We start from the raw sequence: 17455 nt of genomic DNA on the forward strand, positions 1-17455 counted from the left end.
AAATAATCATTAGGAAACCCAAGTGGGTTTCATGAGATAATCATGCTCTAATACTTGTACCACTTTCATTTAGTTACGTTTATGCTTAATTAACGCGTATCTCTGCCAGGCTGGCTTTCTAGACAATATCTGCCACATGATTATTGTAAATATCCAAAAAATACTAACTACTTTACATCAATAAAAATATTCTATAATACAAGTGACGACAAATTAACAATTAATAACGCTTGCCATTAACGAAACTTGTCTGAAAATGTCGAAACTACCCCTAATCCGCGATTAACAATTTAACAAAGACACAAAAAGCCGGTTCTCTCTTTCACACTCTTGTCTTCACTCAGACACTCAGTTCAAAACTCAAAAAGTGTCGGCAATGTGTTTACGTTTATGTCTGTTTCTGCTGTTTCCAATCGCGATTAGCAGCGTTACTACCACCGACACTGATCTCCCCGCGTTTCGAGAAGCCCCGGCGTTTCGAAACGGCAGAGAATGCTTCAAAACGGTATGGTCACCGGAGGATCGCACACACAACCCTTCGATCATCCACATCGCGATGACTCTCGACGCCATCTACCTCCGCGGCTCGGTCGCCGGAGTCTTCTCCGTTCTCCAGCACGCCTCTTGCCCCGAAAACGTCGTTTTCCACTTCATCGCAACTCAACGCCGCAGCGCCGATCTCCGCCGCATAATCTCCTCCACGTTCCCTTACTTAACCTTCCAAATTTACCATTTTGACCCTAACCTCGTCCGCAGCAAGATCTCCTCCTCCATTCGCCGCGCCTTGGACCAGCCGCTAAACTACGCCCGGATCTACCTCGCCGATCTCCTCTCCGCCTCCGTGCGCCGCGTGATCTACTTTGTAACAGCCCGATCCCCCGGCGTCCGACCGGGGTTATCGAAGGGGCGTTATGGACACGTGTCTACTCATTTAGACAACCCTACGTATCCCGTTACTGGTCCCGAGAGACGAGCGCATAACCTTCTTTGAAATACCGTCACACCCACATCCATATACTTCTACTTACAGTCCTGCGCACAGGAAAAAATGGAAATGGAGGGGTGAGCAACAAGTTACTCAGTGAAGTGGCTCTAGACCAGCCTGCCCGCATGACACTCTATACTACTCTATGCGGGAACTAGGACCGACTAGCCACTACAATCAGTTAATGCATTTTATCATTTCCTATCGTCATCTGTAATTTCCACATTAACTTCCATTCATTTCTAACAACCTAGTGATCAATCAATACAATGATCTCACTCATTGCCACACAGGTCAAACCCTAGACTTAACCGACTCATCTTACCAGTCCAACTCGATCCTATGACACCTTTAACTCCCCGTTACCCGACCATGATGCACGTTTTTATATCCCGCCTCTCGCGGTTGGCACACGTTCTTTTCATCAGTGGGTAGTCCCAACTAGGCTTCTACCCCATATTCATGTGGATTCGCCACATCTCCTATGGGTGCTTCCATATTCATGTGGATTCGCCACATCTCCTATGGATACCTAGCGTGAACTGCTGCCACACATACTTTTCCTCAGTGGGTAGCCCCCCACTAGGCTTCTACCCCATATTCATGTGGATTGGCCACATCTCCTATGGGTGCTTCCATATTCATGTGGATTCGCCACATCTCCTATGGATACCTAGCGTGGACTACTTACCCCACCTACTTTCCTTAGACTCTCTATATGCTTTCCCACCCATGCTTAACCTTAACATCATTCTTTCATACTTTTACTTATCCTTTCACTTCCTTATCGTTTCCACTTAACCCTTCTCATTCCCAATTACTCCCCTTTTCATTCATACTTGTACTTGGACTCAATCACTAGACGCCACCCGTTATCGGTGTCACACACAATACACATCGCATTCAAGTTCTACTTCAATAACTTTTATAATCACTGCTCACCTATCATCCTAGCATTTATTTCTCTCTAGCATCCTAACTTCAATCACAACAACACATGGGACATCACAACCAAACATACAAGTATCAACTACCAATCAACCATTACCACAACAATTCAATTCAGTTCATCAAGTCCCATTTATCAGTATGAGGGTTCTTATGCATCATGATCCATTCATCTATCATCCTAGCAATACCATGTACTATCAACCTAACTCCCAAACAGGGTCTAAGCAAACCTAACTCCAACATATAGGAGTATACAGAACCATGAAAGAAGGTTGGGTTCGAAACACTCCACCTTAGCCTAGATCTGGATCTGGAAACAAGGATGAAGAGATCTGAACAGATCTGGAACAACTAAACAAGAGAGAGACGAGATCTGGTCACCACCACCACGGCTGCAACCACCACCACCATCACCACATGGCACCGGCGAGGAGGAGGGAGAGAGGAGAGAAAGAGAGGCGTGAGAGAAGAAGAGGGAAGAGGGAAAAGAGAAGCTTGACGGCTAGGGTTTCCAAGTCTCTCTAAATCTCTGCAGAGCTTCGCTCAAGTTTCAGAAAATGAGAGAAAAGAATGGGCTGCATCTCTTTATAAAGGAAAGGGTGAAGGGAACCCTAGGTTTTTTGTGAAATGGGCCGTAGAGAAGCCCATTCTTTTATGAAAATTTTTGGGCCAGGAACCGGGCCGTTACAATTCTCCCCCACTTGAATGGAATTCGTCCCCGAATTCTATATGTCGATACTCCAACTCTAACATCCTGAACCCGAATGGGTAAACAACTCGTCCTTTGAAATCTAATGGTTCATGCAACAGACCAGGTTCCATATTCCTCACGGAGATCCAACGTCCTCTTAATTCCCAAATCGATTCTCCATCAGCGTTCTCATCCCTAGATTGTTTTCATCTCATATGCATTTCCACATCACCACCACTCTTGTCGACGTAATTCTCTGATGGTCATGTACCTCTTCTATCCTTTCGTACAGCAGCTCATCATCAACAATTATATCTGCTAAGCGGTTTCTTGGATCATCTCAGGCTCGAGATTCTGATCTCCCCCACTTTGGTCCTACATAAGGGATTCAACATGGTTGTTCATACAATCCTCATAGGGGATATCCATTTGCTTGAGTCATAGCTAATGTCTTGCATGGATTCAACTAATATCTGATCCATTAACCAACTTCCTCTCTAAGCTCCACACACATGTACATCACATAGGTTGATTGCCATGTCCTTGGCGACCCAACAACAAAAATATATTGTTATCATATTCCATTTCCATTTTGACACATAAAACTCTTGCATCAATCATATACGGCCTCACATCCCACTATTCTCAACTAACAAGTCTTAGTTGCAAAGCTCCATTAAAACCCTCTTGGCAGTTCCTCTTCGAATCCGGATAAATCTGTTTGCTGCCCACTACAATGGCCATTGCGACCGATAAACTTGTCCCATGATCTCTTCCTTCACCGTTGTGTGGTACCCAACCACATCTCCGTTGATTAACTTAGCGAGCACTTCATCTCATGAAACTTAACGAGCTACTCCACACCGAACATATCCTCGTCCTCTGAGTCCTTCGGTCTGGCCATGTTTTCCTTGATGAACGAACCTCCTATCATAGCCCTACTAGTTGTACTGGTTATACTGGTAGTACGCTCCCATCCATTATCACCTAGTGTGGTTCTTCTCGCACTTCCACTCTTGTCACAACGAAACCGCCTTGTGTTAATGACGATGTCGCAAGTTCTCCTTGGGCTCTGAGTATGTGATGCTTGGTTAGCCTATGATCTTCTTACACCAAACAATAGCTCTGCACCCTTTTAGATTAGTTCATGATCCCAGTAATCTTGCACGTTACAACTATTCTTCAGATCGGTTCTCATTTCCTTCAGGAAGCTGTGAATCAGTTCTCGCCCCCCTTAGAGAGTGCCTGACAATCTCCTCAGGGGTTATATCTTTATTGTATTCCCTTACAATCATGTCTCTCGGGCAGATATCCTAGAACTAACCCTCCATTAGATATATGTCATTCTTCGGGAAATACTTTCATTGACCTATGGCCTCAACTTGTTTCACTGCACCTCTAATGTTCCTCTAAACTCATGATATCCGCCACAACCTTCACGCTCTCGGTAGTTACATTAGTCGGGTTTCCATCTCTGGCTTTCCTCCAACCACTCCAACTCATGTGTCTGGCGATGGAACTTCATCAATGGACGTCACCGATGGGGTACCACCTTTCTCTTTATGATGCGCTGAGTCCGAGTGTAGTTCGGGTTCCACCATGCAGGTCCACGATACCCGTAATTGTCACTCTGGTCGATACTGGTTGTCGAAGACATCCTTCAAGTAGACATCCGATCAGAACCATAATAGAAGTATAGATATAGTGGGTGGTTTTGAAATCGTTCATAACTTTCAGAAAAATCACAACTTTCAGAAAAATCAAAACTTTTCACACACTCTTTTCTTTTAGTTAAAACAATTCTCTCTTTTCTTTTTTTTTTTTTTTTTTTTTTTTTAAACGTCGGAAATGCCGATCCCTTAGGACAGAACTAAGGGATCTTAACCCGCTCTGATACCAATTGTAACAGCCCGATCCCCCGGCGTCCGACCGGGGTTATCGAAGGGGCGTTATGGACACGTGTCTACTCATTTAGACAACCCTACGTATCCCGTTACTGGTCCCGAGAGACGAGCGCATAACCTTCTTTGAAATACCGTCACACCCACATCCATATACTTCTACTTACAGTCCTGCGCACAGGAAAAAAATGGAAATGGAGGGGTGAGCAACAAGTTACTCAGTGAAGTGGCTCTAGACCAGCCTGCCCGCATGACACTCTATACTACTCTATGCGGGAACTAGGACCGACTAGCCACTACAATCAGTTAATGCATTTTATCATTTCCTATCGTCATCTGTAATTTCCACATTAACTTCCATTCATTTCTAACAACCTAGTGATCAATCAATACAATGATCTCACTCATTGCCACACAGGTCAAACCCTAGACTTAACCGACTCATCTTACCAGTCCAACTCGATCCTATGACACCTTTAACTCCCCGTTACCCGACCATGATGCACGTTTTTATATCCCGCCTCTCGCGGTTGGCACACGTTCTTTTCATCAGTGGGTAGTCCCAACTAGGCTTCTACCCCATATTCATGTGGATTCGCCACATCTCCTATGGGTGCTTCCATATTCATGTGGATTCGCCACATCTCCTATGGATACCTAGCGTGAACTGCTGCCACACATACTTTTCCTCAGTGGGTAGCCCCCCACTAGGCTTCTACCCCATATTCATGTGGATTGGCCACATCTCCTATGGGTGCTTCCATATTCATGTGGATTCGCCACATCTCCTATGGATACCTAGCGTGGACTACTTACCCCACCTACTTTCCTTAGACTCTCTATATGCTTTCCCACCCATGCTTAACCTTAACATCATTCTTTCATACTTTTACTTATCCTTTCACTTCCTTATCGTTTCCACTTAACCCTTCTCATTCCCAATTACTCCCCTTTTCATTCATACTTGTACTTGGACTCAATCACTAGACGCCACCCGTTATCGGTGTCACACACAATACACATCGCATTCAAGTTCTACTTCAATAACTTTTATAATCACTGCTCACCTATCATCCTAGCATTTATTTCTCTCTAGCATCCTAACTTCAATCACAACAACACATGGGACATCACAACCAAACATACAAGTATCAACTACCAATCAACCATTACCACAACAATTCAATTCAGTTCATCAAGTCCCATTTATCAGTATGAGGGTTCTTATGCATCATGATCCATTCATCTATCATCCTAGCAATACCATGTACTATCAACCTAACTCCCAAACAGGGTCTAAGCAAACCTAACTCCAACATATAGGAGTATACAGAACCATGAAAGAAGGTTGGGTTCGAAACACTCCACCTTAGCCTAGATCTGGATCTGGAAACAAGGATGAAGAGATCTGAACAGATCTGGAACAACTAAACAAGAGAGAGACGAGATCTGGTCACCACCACCACGGCTGCAACCACCACCACCATCACCACATGGCACCGGCGAGGAGGAGGGAGAGAGGAGAGAAAGAGAGGCGTGAGAGAAGAAGAGGGAAGAGGGAAAAGAGAAGCTTGACGGCTAGGGTTTCCAAGTCTCTCTAAATCTCTGCAGAGCTTCGCTCAAGTTTCAGAAAATGAGAGAAAAGAATGGGCTGCATCTCTTTATAAAGGAAAGGGTGAAGGGAACCCTAGGTTTTTTGTGAAATGGGCCGTAGAGAAGCCCATTCTTTTATGAAAATTTTTGGGCCAGGAACCGGGCCGTTACATACTTCGACTCCGATCTCGTCGTGGTCGACGACGTGGCGAAGCTCTGGGGGATCGAACTTGGCCGTCACGTCGTCGGAGCTCCGGAGTACTGTCACGCTAACTTCACCCACTACTTCACTTCAAGATTCTGGTCGAGCCAGGGGTACAAGTCGGCGCTGAAAGGGAGGAAGCCGTGCTACTTCAACACCGGCGTGATGGTGATCGATCTAGGGAGATGGAGAGAAGGGAGGTTCACGGTGAAGCTTGAGACGTGGATGAGAATCCAGAAACGGCACCGTATCTACGAGCTGGGGTCTTTGCCGCCGTTTCTGCTGGTTTTCGCCGGAGATGTTGAACCAGTGGAGCACAGGTGGAACCAGCATGGTCTCGGGGGTGATAACATGGAAGGGCTTTGTCGGAATCTGCATCCGGGTCCGGTGAGTTTGTTGCATTGGAGCGGGAAAGGGAAGCCATGGCTAAGGCTTGACTCCAGAAGGCCTTGTCCGTTGGATTCGCTTTGGGCTCCTTACGATTTGTTGCGTTATTCACCGTTGATCTCTGATAGCTGATTAATTAATCATCGGACGGTGGAGAGAGTTTTGTAACATAAAACGTTTTGAAGCTAAATTCATTTGGGTCGTGATGGGCTTTTGAAACATTGGGCTATGCTTTAGATTTAAAGTTATAAAGGAAGGTTAACCGATTTGGGCCAGGAAGCCCACGATTTTTGTGCCAAGAAAGCCGGCAAATCTACAATTTTTTGATATAAAGTTCTTGGGCCTGCGTTTAATATATACTTTGATTCTTTGAAACACTTATCCTATATTATCTTTGAAATATCAATACTTTGATGATTTCTCATGCATATTAAAAGTATAAGTCGTCCTTGTCTAGCTGATTATTATACTCGGAAGGTACCGGCACTGATATCATTATGTTAAATATATATATCATAATTCGTGCGCCAACCGAAGAGTACTAATTAGCTAGAGATTATTATAGTAATCATCACCTAACGCATTCTTTGATTAATGAATAATGATACATTTCTCAGTAAACGAATCTCGACATGCAGGCCACGTCATGGACACTTTATTAGGGTCAAACACTCCATATATGAAATGGATTAACTATATTATGAAGTAGTAATTCATAATTCATTACGTATATGTACAGGGGCGAAGCCAGGAAGTTTTTATCACGGGTGCACTATTATTAAAGTAAATAATATTAAATAAATTATGAAAATATTAAAAAAGTATTAAAAACAACATTTTTATGTTAAAAACAACATTTTACAAAAGCATCCTTCTTTCACTCATGGCTTGAAATCGAATCAACACTTCTTCGTTTGTGACATCGTCAAGCAATTCCTTTTCGATAAAACAAATGAGATAATCACTTAAAAAATGATCTCCCATTCGATTTCGTAAAGATGTCTTCACTAGTTTCATTGCTGAGAAGCATCTTTCAACACTTGCAGTAGCAACCGGCAAAGTCAAAACCAACTTCAAAAGTCTATAAACCAAAGGATGTGCAATATGCTTTTGTGTTTCTACCATCAGAAGAGAAAGATCTCCAAGACTCTTCAGATTTTTAAATCGTTGATCATGTCGTACATTGTCGATGAAAATACCAAGTTGTTGCTCAAGCGATAAACAGTCCATAAAACTGAAGTCATCTGGATAGAACTTAGCCAACTTCACCAACTTTGACTTGTCAAATCCACGAAAAGCACCAATAGGATTTAAGGAAGCCATACAAATAAGCAGCTCAGTGTTTACCTCAGTAAAACGATCGTTGAATTCCTGAAGTTGCAAATCCAAAGTTGCATTAAAGCAATGAACCTTATAGTGATGCAAATTAGTGATGTTGGTTTTTTTCCTTGGCCTCCGAGAATCGATAAAACCTTCTTCCATATCGAGCATCTGAGTATCATGTTTCTCACAAAAAGAAGAAATTGTCAACATAAGTGAATCCCATCCATCATCTCTTACTCTCTGTAATTCCCGCTTAGTAGATTCTACTAGTGACATAGCATTCAAAATGTCTTGATTTTTGCTTTGCAAAGCCATTGATAGATTCTCACATATTCCCAAAATAAGTAACATCAGATGCATATAGAACACACAATCAAATGTCTGAGCATACTTGAGAAGACCATATGCCTGGCATCTCTTAGAATCATCGGCGCCTTCCTCTTCGATATACTCAAGAACTTTAATAATAGTAGAAAACAACCCAACCAAACGCAACAACGTTTTATAATGAGAACCCCACCTTGTAGTTCCAGGCCTTTGAAAAGAAATTTCTTGATTCTGTCCTTTCCCAGTGTTAATGTCACCACTAGCAATTCCAACATTTATCTCGTCTCGATAATTTTCCCGGACTTTATCTTTCCGTTTGCAAGAAGCTCCAACCACATTCAGTAACATAGAAACCATATCAAAGAAATCAGCAATCTCAAATATCTTTTTCGCAACAGCCACTACAACCAACTGAAGTTGATGAGCAAAGCAATGAACATAATATGCAGAGCTGTTTTCTTTAGTAATCAATGATCGCAACCCATTGAACTCTCCTTTCATATTACTAGCTCCGTCATAACCTTGTCCTCTCACTTTTTTTAAGCTCAGTCCATACTTAGCAAACAACTCATCAATAGCATGCTTCAAAGATAAAGAAGAAGTCTCTTTCACATGGACAACTCCAACGAACCTTTCTTTGACTGCTCCTTTCTTATCAACAAATCGAAAAACAACAGCCATCTGTTCTTTGTCAGACACATCAGCAGATTCATCTACTAATAGACCAAACACTCCGTTATCAATTTCTTCTATAACAGATTTCACCACTTCTTCTGCAAAAGCGTTTACAATGTCCTTTTGAATCTCTGAAGAAACCATCTTGTTATTTCCCGGAGCATTCTCCAAAACAACTTTTCTTATAATATCATTGTGATCAGCTGTGTATTTCAGAAGTTCTAAAAAGTTGCCTTTGTTAGAAGAATCTTCTCCTTCTCTATGACCTCGAAAAGCTAATCCTTGTCGCAATAAGTATCTAGAAACATCAACAGAAGCATTTAATCTGATACGATACTCATTTTTCATCGCATTAGTCTTCTTATACATAGCATGCACTATGGATTGACCTTGATTCATCAAATCATCACACTTCTTGACAGCATTATTGTGAGAACTGTTAAGCTCTCCTACATGGAAAGATAACCTATCAGGCTTATGCCAATTCGAGAATCCATCCCTCACAAATCCAGGATACGCATCATCTCTAAACAAGTAGCAACACAAACAATAAGCTTTTTCCTCTGATACACTATACTCTAGCCAATTACCATACAGACCAAACCAAGCTGGATTGAATCGTCTCATTTTACCACCTATGAGTCTCTTTTCAAAGTTATGACCAAGTGGTTGACACGGGCCTCTAAGAAGGTACTTGCGTCTTACCTCATCGACTTGATTTGCATTATAATCCTTGATATTTTTTCTTTTAGCAGGATCCCACGGCAAATCATCAGTATCATTAGATGGTAAGGTGTTATCAGATGGTGAAACTGATGCTGGTTTGTAGTACCGTTCCATTGATTAATCTACAAAACCAAAAACATAACATAAATAAAAACATACGGTCTAGCAAAAATATTATTCATAAAAATTATAAGTAAGTAAAACCTGTAAACGATCAATTCTAATCAAGAGTACAGCCTCTATCTTTGACCTTGGACTTGTACGACTGAAACAAAAATTCAGATGATATTTAAATAATTACTAATCATAGACATTGACATTGTTGGAACAATTGAACAATTCAAAGCATAATTGCATAAACATAAATAATATTTAATTAATTACCAGTTTTGTATGGTAGACAAGAGAAAAAAAACTCTCTCAATTAGATTTGATGATTTGTACTTGCACGTTTCACGTTTAAGAAGAAGCTTGGAAGATTAAAATTTTGTATCAGCCGTAGACATAACTAAGAATAGTTAGGGTTTAACAAAAAAAAAGTGTAGAGAATATAATTGGGCTTTGGAGTTAATTTAATCTTTAATGGGTTTAGTTGTTTTTTCTTTTTATTTTCATTATGGTTTGGTACAGATTTTTTAAGGGTGCACAATCATAAATTCATAACAGTTAACATTAAATTTTCAAAAAATTGGGTGTGCACGTGCACCCTCTTTCCACTGGGTAGCTTCGCCCCTGTATATGTACAAGTTTACCAAAAGTGAAATGCATAGCATAACCTATACTTCTAGAGCTTGATGAATTCTTGTACGAAGACTAAGGTAATATACGAGTCAAATAAGTGCGTGCACTATATATTGAAAAGAAATATGTGTTGTTGGCAGTTTAATGCACACTATATTATGAGAAAAGTAGTACAATTCTAGAATGAAAATAAAAGAGCATGTTTTCTTACAACTATTTTACATCGAAGCTATTTTACAACTAGAATTTGAATTTGCGTGGAAGGTCTAATAGATTGGTATATTGACGTGGATCCAACACGTATAAAACAAGAAAATATATAATAAATAATTATAAAAATTTGAGAAACCCAACTTTTCATATCATCCACAAAATTTGACTGTGGTCACAACTAATTAATATATATTATCTTTCACGCACTGATATTTTCGATATTATTTTGATGACATACAAAAGTATCGGAAGTACATAACTATTATATATATGATCAAACGGCAAAATATTTAGTGGTTTCATTTTACAAGTTTTTGGGTAATTTTGACAAGTCTACTTTTATAATCTATTGCATGATTTTTGTATCCGACATACACATATAAATTCAGTATAACACTCTTTAGATGATAATAAAATAAATCTGATTTGATTTTTGAAACTCATGTCGTAGTGTTTTTTTTTTTTTTTGGTAATCATGTTAAAATGTGTCTTCTATATATTTGAAGACACATCCAAATAACTTTCCCGACCACTATGAGTATACCTAACTGTGTTAAATTTAGAAGCTTATGTAGTTCTGTTTTTTTTTATCAGATGTAGTTCTGTTATGAGAAAACCTTAGCTCTGCCGATAACTAATTTTATAATAGTCAGCTAAAAGCATTTGTTACAATATTTTTCTTACAATAGTAAAAGATATCAATCAACTAAACTTTTTTTTTATCAATCAATCAATCGAACATTCTTATCTTTCTTATTATAAACAATCGTAATATTTGAGTTTCGAAATAACATAAGAGATGACGATCTAGAAGCAGGAAGTAATATTTAACCATATAATAGTAATTATCTAGAAGCAATATAACTTATACATAGGTGAAAGGAGACAAACCATCATAGAGAAACCAGCAAAGTAATCAACCAATAATAAAATAAATCAGCCACGTGTCATGCATGTGTGCCTCTTTATACATACCAACAAGAGAGACAAATAGGGCATAGATGTTTTGGGGGTTTGTGAAATTGTGACCGTATAAACCATTCAAATTCAATGATAATAAATTGTAATAACACAAGTGGGTAGTGAAAGAGAGGTGTGTAGGGTCACATTTCTACCTTTCTCTTCTTCTATAAAAAGTCTGTTTTTCATTTGCATCCTCATCATTTATATACATTCTCAAACCCTAAGAAAAGAAAACGTGTTTTCGTTTTCGTTTTAGCCAAAGTCTTTGAATCAATATCGAAGATGAAGTTGGGATCAAGTCAAAGCATGGGAGGTTCAAAGAGACGGGTGTCGAGTAGGGGACTTGGAGCTGTTCTTAAAGAACAAAGAGCTAAGCTTTACATCATTCGAAGATGTGTTGTCATGCTTCTTTGTTGGAACGATTGATTCTCCTTAGATTCATTATGTCCCTCATTTCGATCACTGTCGGTATGTATCAAAGGGTTTGCTGGTTGGAGAGAGACCCGTCGTTTCGTTCTGCAGAAGAACCTCGGCTAACAAGGTCGGTTCGGATCCTAGTTTGATGCTATATTGTGGAAGAATCGGTTAAACGATTAGCTTGTTTCGGTTAGGTCTCTCAGTTGGTTAGCAGATTCTTGTTCTTTGGAGGAAATGTTGAAATTTAAATTACTTAGTGGAGAGGAAGGGAAATATTGTAAATATTCACAACATGCTAGAGAGAGTTGACAAAGTTTTGTAATAGCTTTTGGCTTTGTTCATGACATTCTTAAATATAAATGATTTACGGCTATGTAAAATTGTAGCTCTGTATTCCATAGTTGGTATTATCTTGTTGGGTTAACTAAGGTTTTGAAATCTCAAGTTCAATGATCATACCATTTTTTTACAAACCACACAATATTATTTTTATATTCTTTCCATCATGCAGTTTGATCATATATGTGTTCCTGTATATGTTTCCCGGGATGAATTATGATGATTAAGGATATCATATAAAGCAATTATTCTCTAATAAACAAGTTCTCTAGAACCAAATACTTGATTTTAGTCAACTCAACAACTCTGTTCCTATGGTGTATGATTCAAAGTCGGCAATAATAATAAATTTTTAAAATTGTCAAAATTACAATTGAAGTTTCTTTAGTTAATTGTTGGTTATTGCTGCCCCCACGCATGGGGAAGGGTTACATTAATTTAAATTGGGTGGGATGGGTTAAACTAATTTAATTAGTTCCGACACACCCGAAACACTGTTTCTAATTAGTTATTAGTGAACTACCACGATTTTCAGCACGTTCGATACTTATACGGTTTGGCTCAACCTTTTACGATTTCTGCTGATTGAAATCTGTTGAATTATAGATAATTACTCTCTTTGTTCAAAAAAAAAGGATAATTACTCTCTTTTTTGTTCAACTATTATTGATAATTATTCAAAATACATTTTCCTGGTGAAAGGGATGGAGATATATTTAATTTGCGCGACCATATATATAAACCAAGGGACACAATATTCAGTAGTTTGTTTGGGCCCCTCTTATGAAACCTGATATTATCAATATGTCATTAGGTGCTAAAATAGTTATGGTGGAAGACCTGTCACGTCCAATCGTATTCTGTTAGAATTTTTTTTTTTTTGTTGTATTATGTAATCAGCGGTTTAGTGATTACGTAAACAAAAAAAGACATAAATGTTATTTTTTAGAAACAAAAACCCTCAGACTAATCCGATCAATAACTACAGAAGTTGAGGCGCACACCAGCTTCGTTTAGGATCTTGAAATAAAATTACGCCAAGAGTATACATTACCTATCAGACATATCTCGTGTATATTATCACCGATTTAAATAAAGATTCATAAGTTATCATAACAGAGGTAATAAAATTAGGTCACCGTAACATCCCTAACATCATAGAAGAAAATGACCGAGTTTTCTCAAAAAAAAAAATAAAAAAAATGACCGAGTGATAATATTCCATTTTTTTCTGATTAAACTCGAACGTTTAAATCCTTTGCAAATGTAGTAAAGGAACCAACTAACTAGAGAAGAAGTACGTTGACTAGTCAAATGAAGACATGGGTAAGGCAGGCCACGTGCGGCGGTCCTACCATCGTCGCCGTCGTGACCATCACCAGTACCGCTCTCTTCTCTCTTGTCTCTTTCACTTCTTCTCGGGCTACGAACTTTTTTGGTATTTACCCTAATAAATAAAGTTGTAATAGTTGAGCCACTCGCTTTTCAACCTAATAGTTTCCGTTTGTACTTGTTTATTTCCTGGAACTAATTTGATCTTGTACTTCTTCTCACTCAGAGTTCATTCTTTTAGCTAGTACCCTATTAAGCTTAACGTTCCTTTCCTAATTGTCGTTCTCGATTGGTTTTAGGGTAGATAACCAAAAACTTACACACGTGAAAAGCACAAATATTGTTTCATTTGTTCATTAACTCAATTTCTGATGTATATGATCAGATAAGACGAGAGAGGTAAAACCAAAAAAAAAAAAAAACAATTTTCGGAATAAAGCCAAAAACGATAAAATGTTTCATCTACTCTTGATTATGATTTATTGTTATAGTTATTGACAATGTGCTATTTATTAATAATACGTAATAACTATACTTCTAGTGATTTTCTATCCAAAATAATAAACAAGATTTGAAAGATTTAGCAAATGGTAACACACATTTCCATGAAGTAAAATTTCGGAAAGAACCAAAGACGAGGCAGTACTTTTGAGTATATACTCTTTCTCTAATCATGGAAAAGGATCATTACTCGATGCAATTAAAGTCCATGATTACTGGAGAACAATCTAATTCGCTTGTATACTAGTATTAGTTCATTATAATATTAATACCTTGTATTTAAACAAAATTCAGTGTACCAAGAAACGAACAAGAGTTGGCCTACGATGTCTCAAATTACAAATCAACTAGTTTTTTATTTACTTATAATACGTTGTCTTGTCTTTGGACTCTTCGTTATGCTTGAGTAGCTTTATGACTTTTTTGTTGTTGACATTATCTCTCTGTAAAGAAAAGAACTATGCAAACACTATTCTTCCGGCCAACCCACTTATCAATTTCGTGTAATTTAGTTGTTTATTTTGCTTTGTCCACGAAAGCTAGAACATTTTGGGCTTCTTTCCAAGTGTCTTCCCATTTTCTGTTCTTTCTTATAACATTGCATATGCTTATCTTATCTGAAAGTATGTATATTTATATAATATATGATCGTCTTGTCTATGAGACAAGGAGAGAGCTAGAAAGTGCTTAGACAAGTCTTTAACTCTACATGCTGGCATATTGCCCGTACTTTACTCCGTAGAATTGTATTAGTTATTAAATACTTCCCTACAGGCTACATGATTTGTATTTTTCGTGCTATGCCCCCATGGCCTCTCTGAGTCAGAATCATATAGTCAATAATTTAGAAGACAACATTGTATCAAAGTGGCCCATTAGCTCAGTTGGTTAGAGCGTCGTGCTAATAACGCGAAGGTCGCAGGTTCGAAACCTGCATGGGCCAACTGTTTTTGCTTTTTTTACTTCTGTTACTTTAACCTCATCATCGGCCCAATAAGACTCGTTTTTAAAAACGTCAACATATTCATTCATGGGCCATATTTTCATAACCGTTACAGCAATATAATACGAAAAGATGAGATGATACATGATGATACTAAAAACAAAAGATTTTAGAAGAAAGATAGATGATGAGCTCACAAACACTCATCGATGATGACTCCTCCAAGTTTCAAGTGCATGGCTTCACTCCAAGAGGAAGCAAATGCTTCTGAGATTCAGACATTACAATCTCAAATGGTTGACAAAGATTTGGATTCTTCCAAGCTTTAAATCTTCTTCCCATCTTCTCATAGAACTTCCTAGAGAATCTAAGTTCCCCTCTTAGGTTGTTTCCATTGATGTATAACGAACCAATACAAGGCAAAGCTTCAAGTTCGGATGGAACAAAACCGGTAAGATTGTTGTCGTTCAGACCAAGAAACCTCAACCTTTTCAAATTGGTTAGACCAGTGGGAATCTCACCTCTTAAACCCATTTTGGAAACATCTAAAATGACCAGGTTTCTCATCTTCTCCCATTTTGTTCCAACCATTTCCCCACCCATTGGATTGTCTGATAACACCAACTCCGTTAGAGATTGCATCCTTTCAATGTTGTTGGATAGCCCACCAGAGAATCTGTTCTTCCTCACATCCAATAGTGTCAGATTCTTCAACAACCCAAGTTCTTGAGGTAGCTTCCCTTCCAAGAAGTTATTGCTTAGGTCAAGTTTGAGCAATGAAGTCAAGTCTCCAACAGATGAAGGCAATGTTCCTGAGAAAGAGTTACGGCTCAAGTCCATGATCAAAAGCTTTTTTAAGCCTTGGAGGCAGTTCGGGATCATTCCAGTGAACGTGTTCCCTGCCAAGACCATTCTCTTTAGACTCTTTAAGTTGCAGATACTCGCTGGTAGCTCTTCACTGAACTCATTTTCAAGAACCACTAAGGACTTCAGGTTTGTGAGGTTGCCGAGTGTTTCAGGAAGTTTCCCAATGAGACCAGGATTGGATCTAAACTCAAGCGAGTCTAAGTTAGCTGCAAAGTTTATCCAACCATCTTTAGCTAACACCATGGGAGAGATAAAGCAGTTGAAGAAGGAGAGGGATCTTAAGTGCTTGAGCTCAAACAACTCTGGCCTTATCTCAAGACTTGAGGAGCAAGGAAGTGAGTTTTCATGAATAAGCCCTAAACTCAAATCCGTGACATACCACAAGTCAGTGTACATATCACACGAAACACCCTGAAAACCAAAACAAAAAAGGTATATATATATTTTATTCTTCGAGTTTGGATTATTGTGAAGAGAACTTAAGCTGCATAAAATAAAGGAATGATTGGTGGGCCAATATGCCCATATAATTGAAAAACATTTTAAGAAACCCCAAACAAACATGTTATATGAAAATAGGATTCACTTTGATGCTTTGAAGCTTTAAACTTCACTATCCGATTATAGAAAATTTTCAAAGGGCACAACACAGCATTTTGAAGAATTATTGAGACAGCTAGACAACAAAAAAATCTTTACACATCACTTCAAAGCTTTTTAGAGTTTGAGTTTGAGTTTGATTCAACAACATCTAAAGCTCAAGCTCTTTACTATCTTCAAGAATCTATGTTTCTCTGACAAGACTAAAGACTTGAGGGTATATAACATGGCTGCACAAAAGGTTCTAATGAAAAAGAGTTTTGTAAGAAAAACCTGAATTGGAGTCCAACCACAAGGATCAGGATAGAGATCAGAGCCATTCCAAGAATCACCTACAAATCCTTGAATCGCAGAGTATAAAGCTTCTCGTTCTCTTTTGTCCATTGGAGCTTGTTCAGAATAGGTTACTTCAGGCAAAGATTCATCACCGGTACACCTAACAAGTAGAGATAGCAAGAGAAGAGAGCAAAACATTCGCCACATCATTGCTCTCTCTAAGAGAGCACAAGAACAGAGAATAACAGGTGAAAACAAAGCGTGTGATGTGTTTTGTCTTTTTTCAATTTGAGTTTCTTTGGAGTATTATTTATTGAGAAGAGAGCGAGAGGTCGTTGGGAATCAAATTTAGCTTTTTTCTCATTACAATTCAAATGGTTAAAAAGTAAAAGAGGAGAATTCTATAGACATTTTTGGTTACATGTTCCACTTTTGTAACGTAAAGTAAAAGCTTTCATCTGTTCCCATAACCATACATATATGCACATATAGAATCACAATA

The 17455-nt window shown here is 38.7% G+C and overlaps 4 protein-coding genes and 1 non-coding gene across 5 annotated transcripts; 3 read left to right on the top strand and 2 right to left on the bottom strand.

Moving 5' to 3' along the window:
• Window positions 1–161: 161 nt before the first annotated feature.
• LOC103872197 (zinc finger MYM-type protein 1-like) lies at window positions 162–10997 on the bottom strand. Its single transcript, XM_033272283.1, has 2 exons — window positions 6293–10997; window positions 162–855 (listed from the first exon to the last, which is right to left on the bottom strand). Exon 1 carries the CDS (start codon window positions 9873–9875, stop codon window positions 7569–7571), a length of 2307 nt encoding a protein of 768 aa, XP_033128174.1. The 5' UTR covers window positions 9876–10997; the 3' UTR covers window positions 162–855; window positions 6293–7568.
• Window positions 377–6842, top strand: LOC103871948 (probable galacturonosyltransferase-like 3). Its single transcript, XM_033272846.1, has 3 exons — window positions 377–862; window positions 3723–3817; window positions 6278–6842. Exons 1-3 carry the CDS (start codon window positions 377–379, stop codon window positions 6840–6842), a joined length of 1146 nt encoding a protein of 381 aa, XP_033128737.1.
• Window positions 10998–11714: 717 nt separating the features above from the next.
• LOC103871949 lies at window positions 11715–12493 on the top strand. The gene has a single exon (XM_009150285.3). It carries the CDS (start codon window positions 11961–11963, stop codon window positions 12102–12104), a length of 144 nt encoding a protein of 47 aa, XP_009148533.1. The 5' UTR covers window positions 11715–11960; the 3' UTR covers window positions 12105–12493.
• On the bottom strand, window positions 12158–17394 carry LOC103871950 (piriformospora indica-insensitive protein 2). The gene is made up of 2 exons (XM_009150286.3): window positions 16951–17394; window positions 12158–16488 (listed from the first exon to the last, which is right to left on the bottom strand). Exons 1-2 carry the CDS (start codon window positions 17161–17163, stop codon window positions 15439–15441), a joined length of 1263 nt encoding a protein of 420 aa, XP_009148534.1. The 5' UTR covers window positions 17164–17394; the 3' UTR covers window positions 12158–15438.
• TRNAI-AAU lies at window positions 15137–15210 on the top strand. Its single transcript has one exon. It is a non-coding gene; the product is annotated as a tRNA-Ile (tRNA).
• Window positions 17395–17455: the final 61 nt, after the last annotated feature.

The sequence above is a fragment of the Brassica rapa genome, chromosome A06 (genome assembly GCF_000309985.2).
Source record: "Brassica rapa cultivar Chiifu-401-42 chromosome A06, CAAS_Brap_v3.01, whole genome shotgun sequence".
In the NCBI taxonomy this organism is placed as follows: domain Eukaryota; kingdom Viridiplantae; phylum Streptophyta; class Magnoliopsida; order Brassicales; family Brassicaceae; genus Brassica; species Brassica rapa.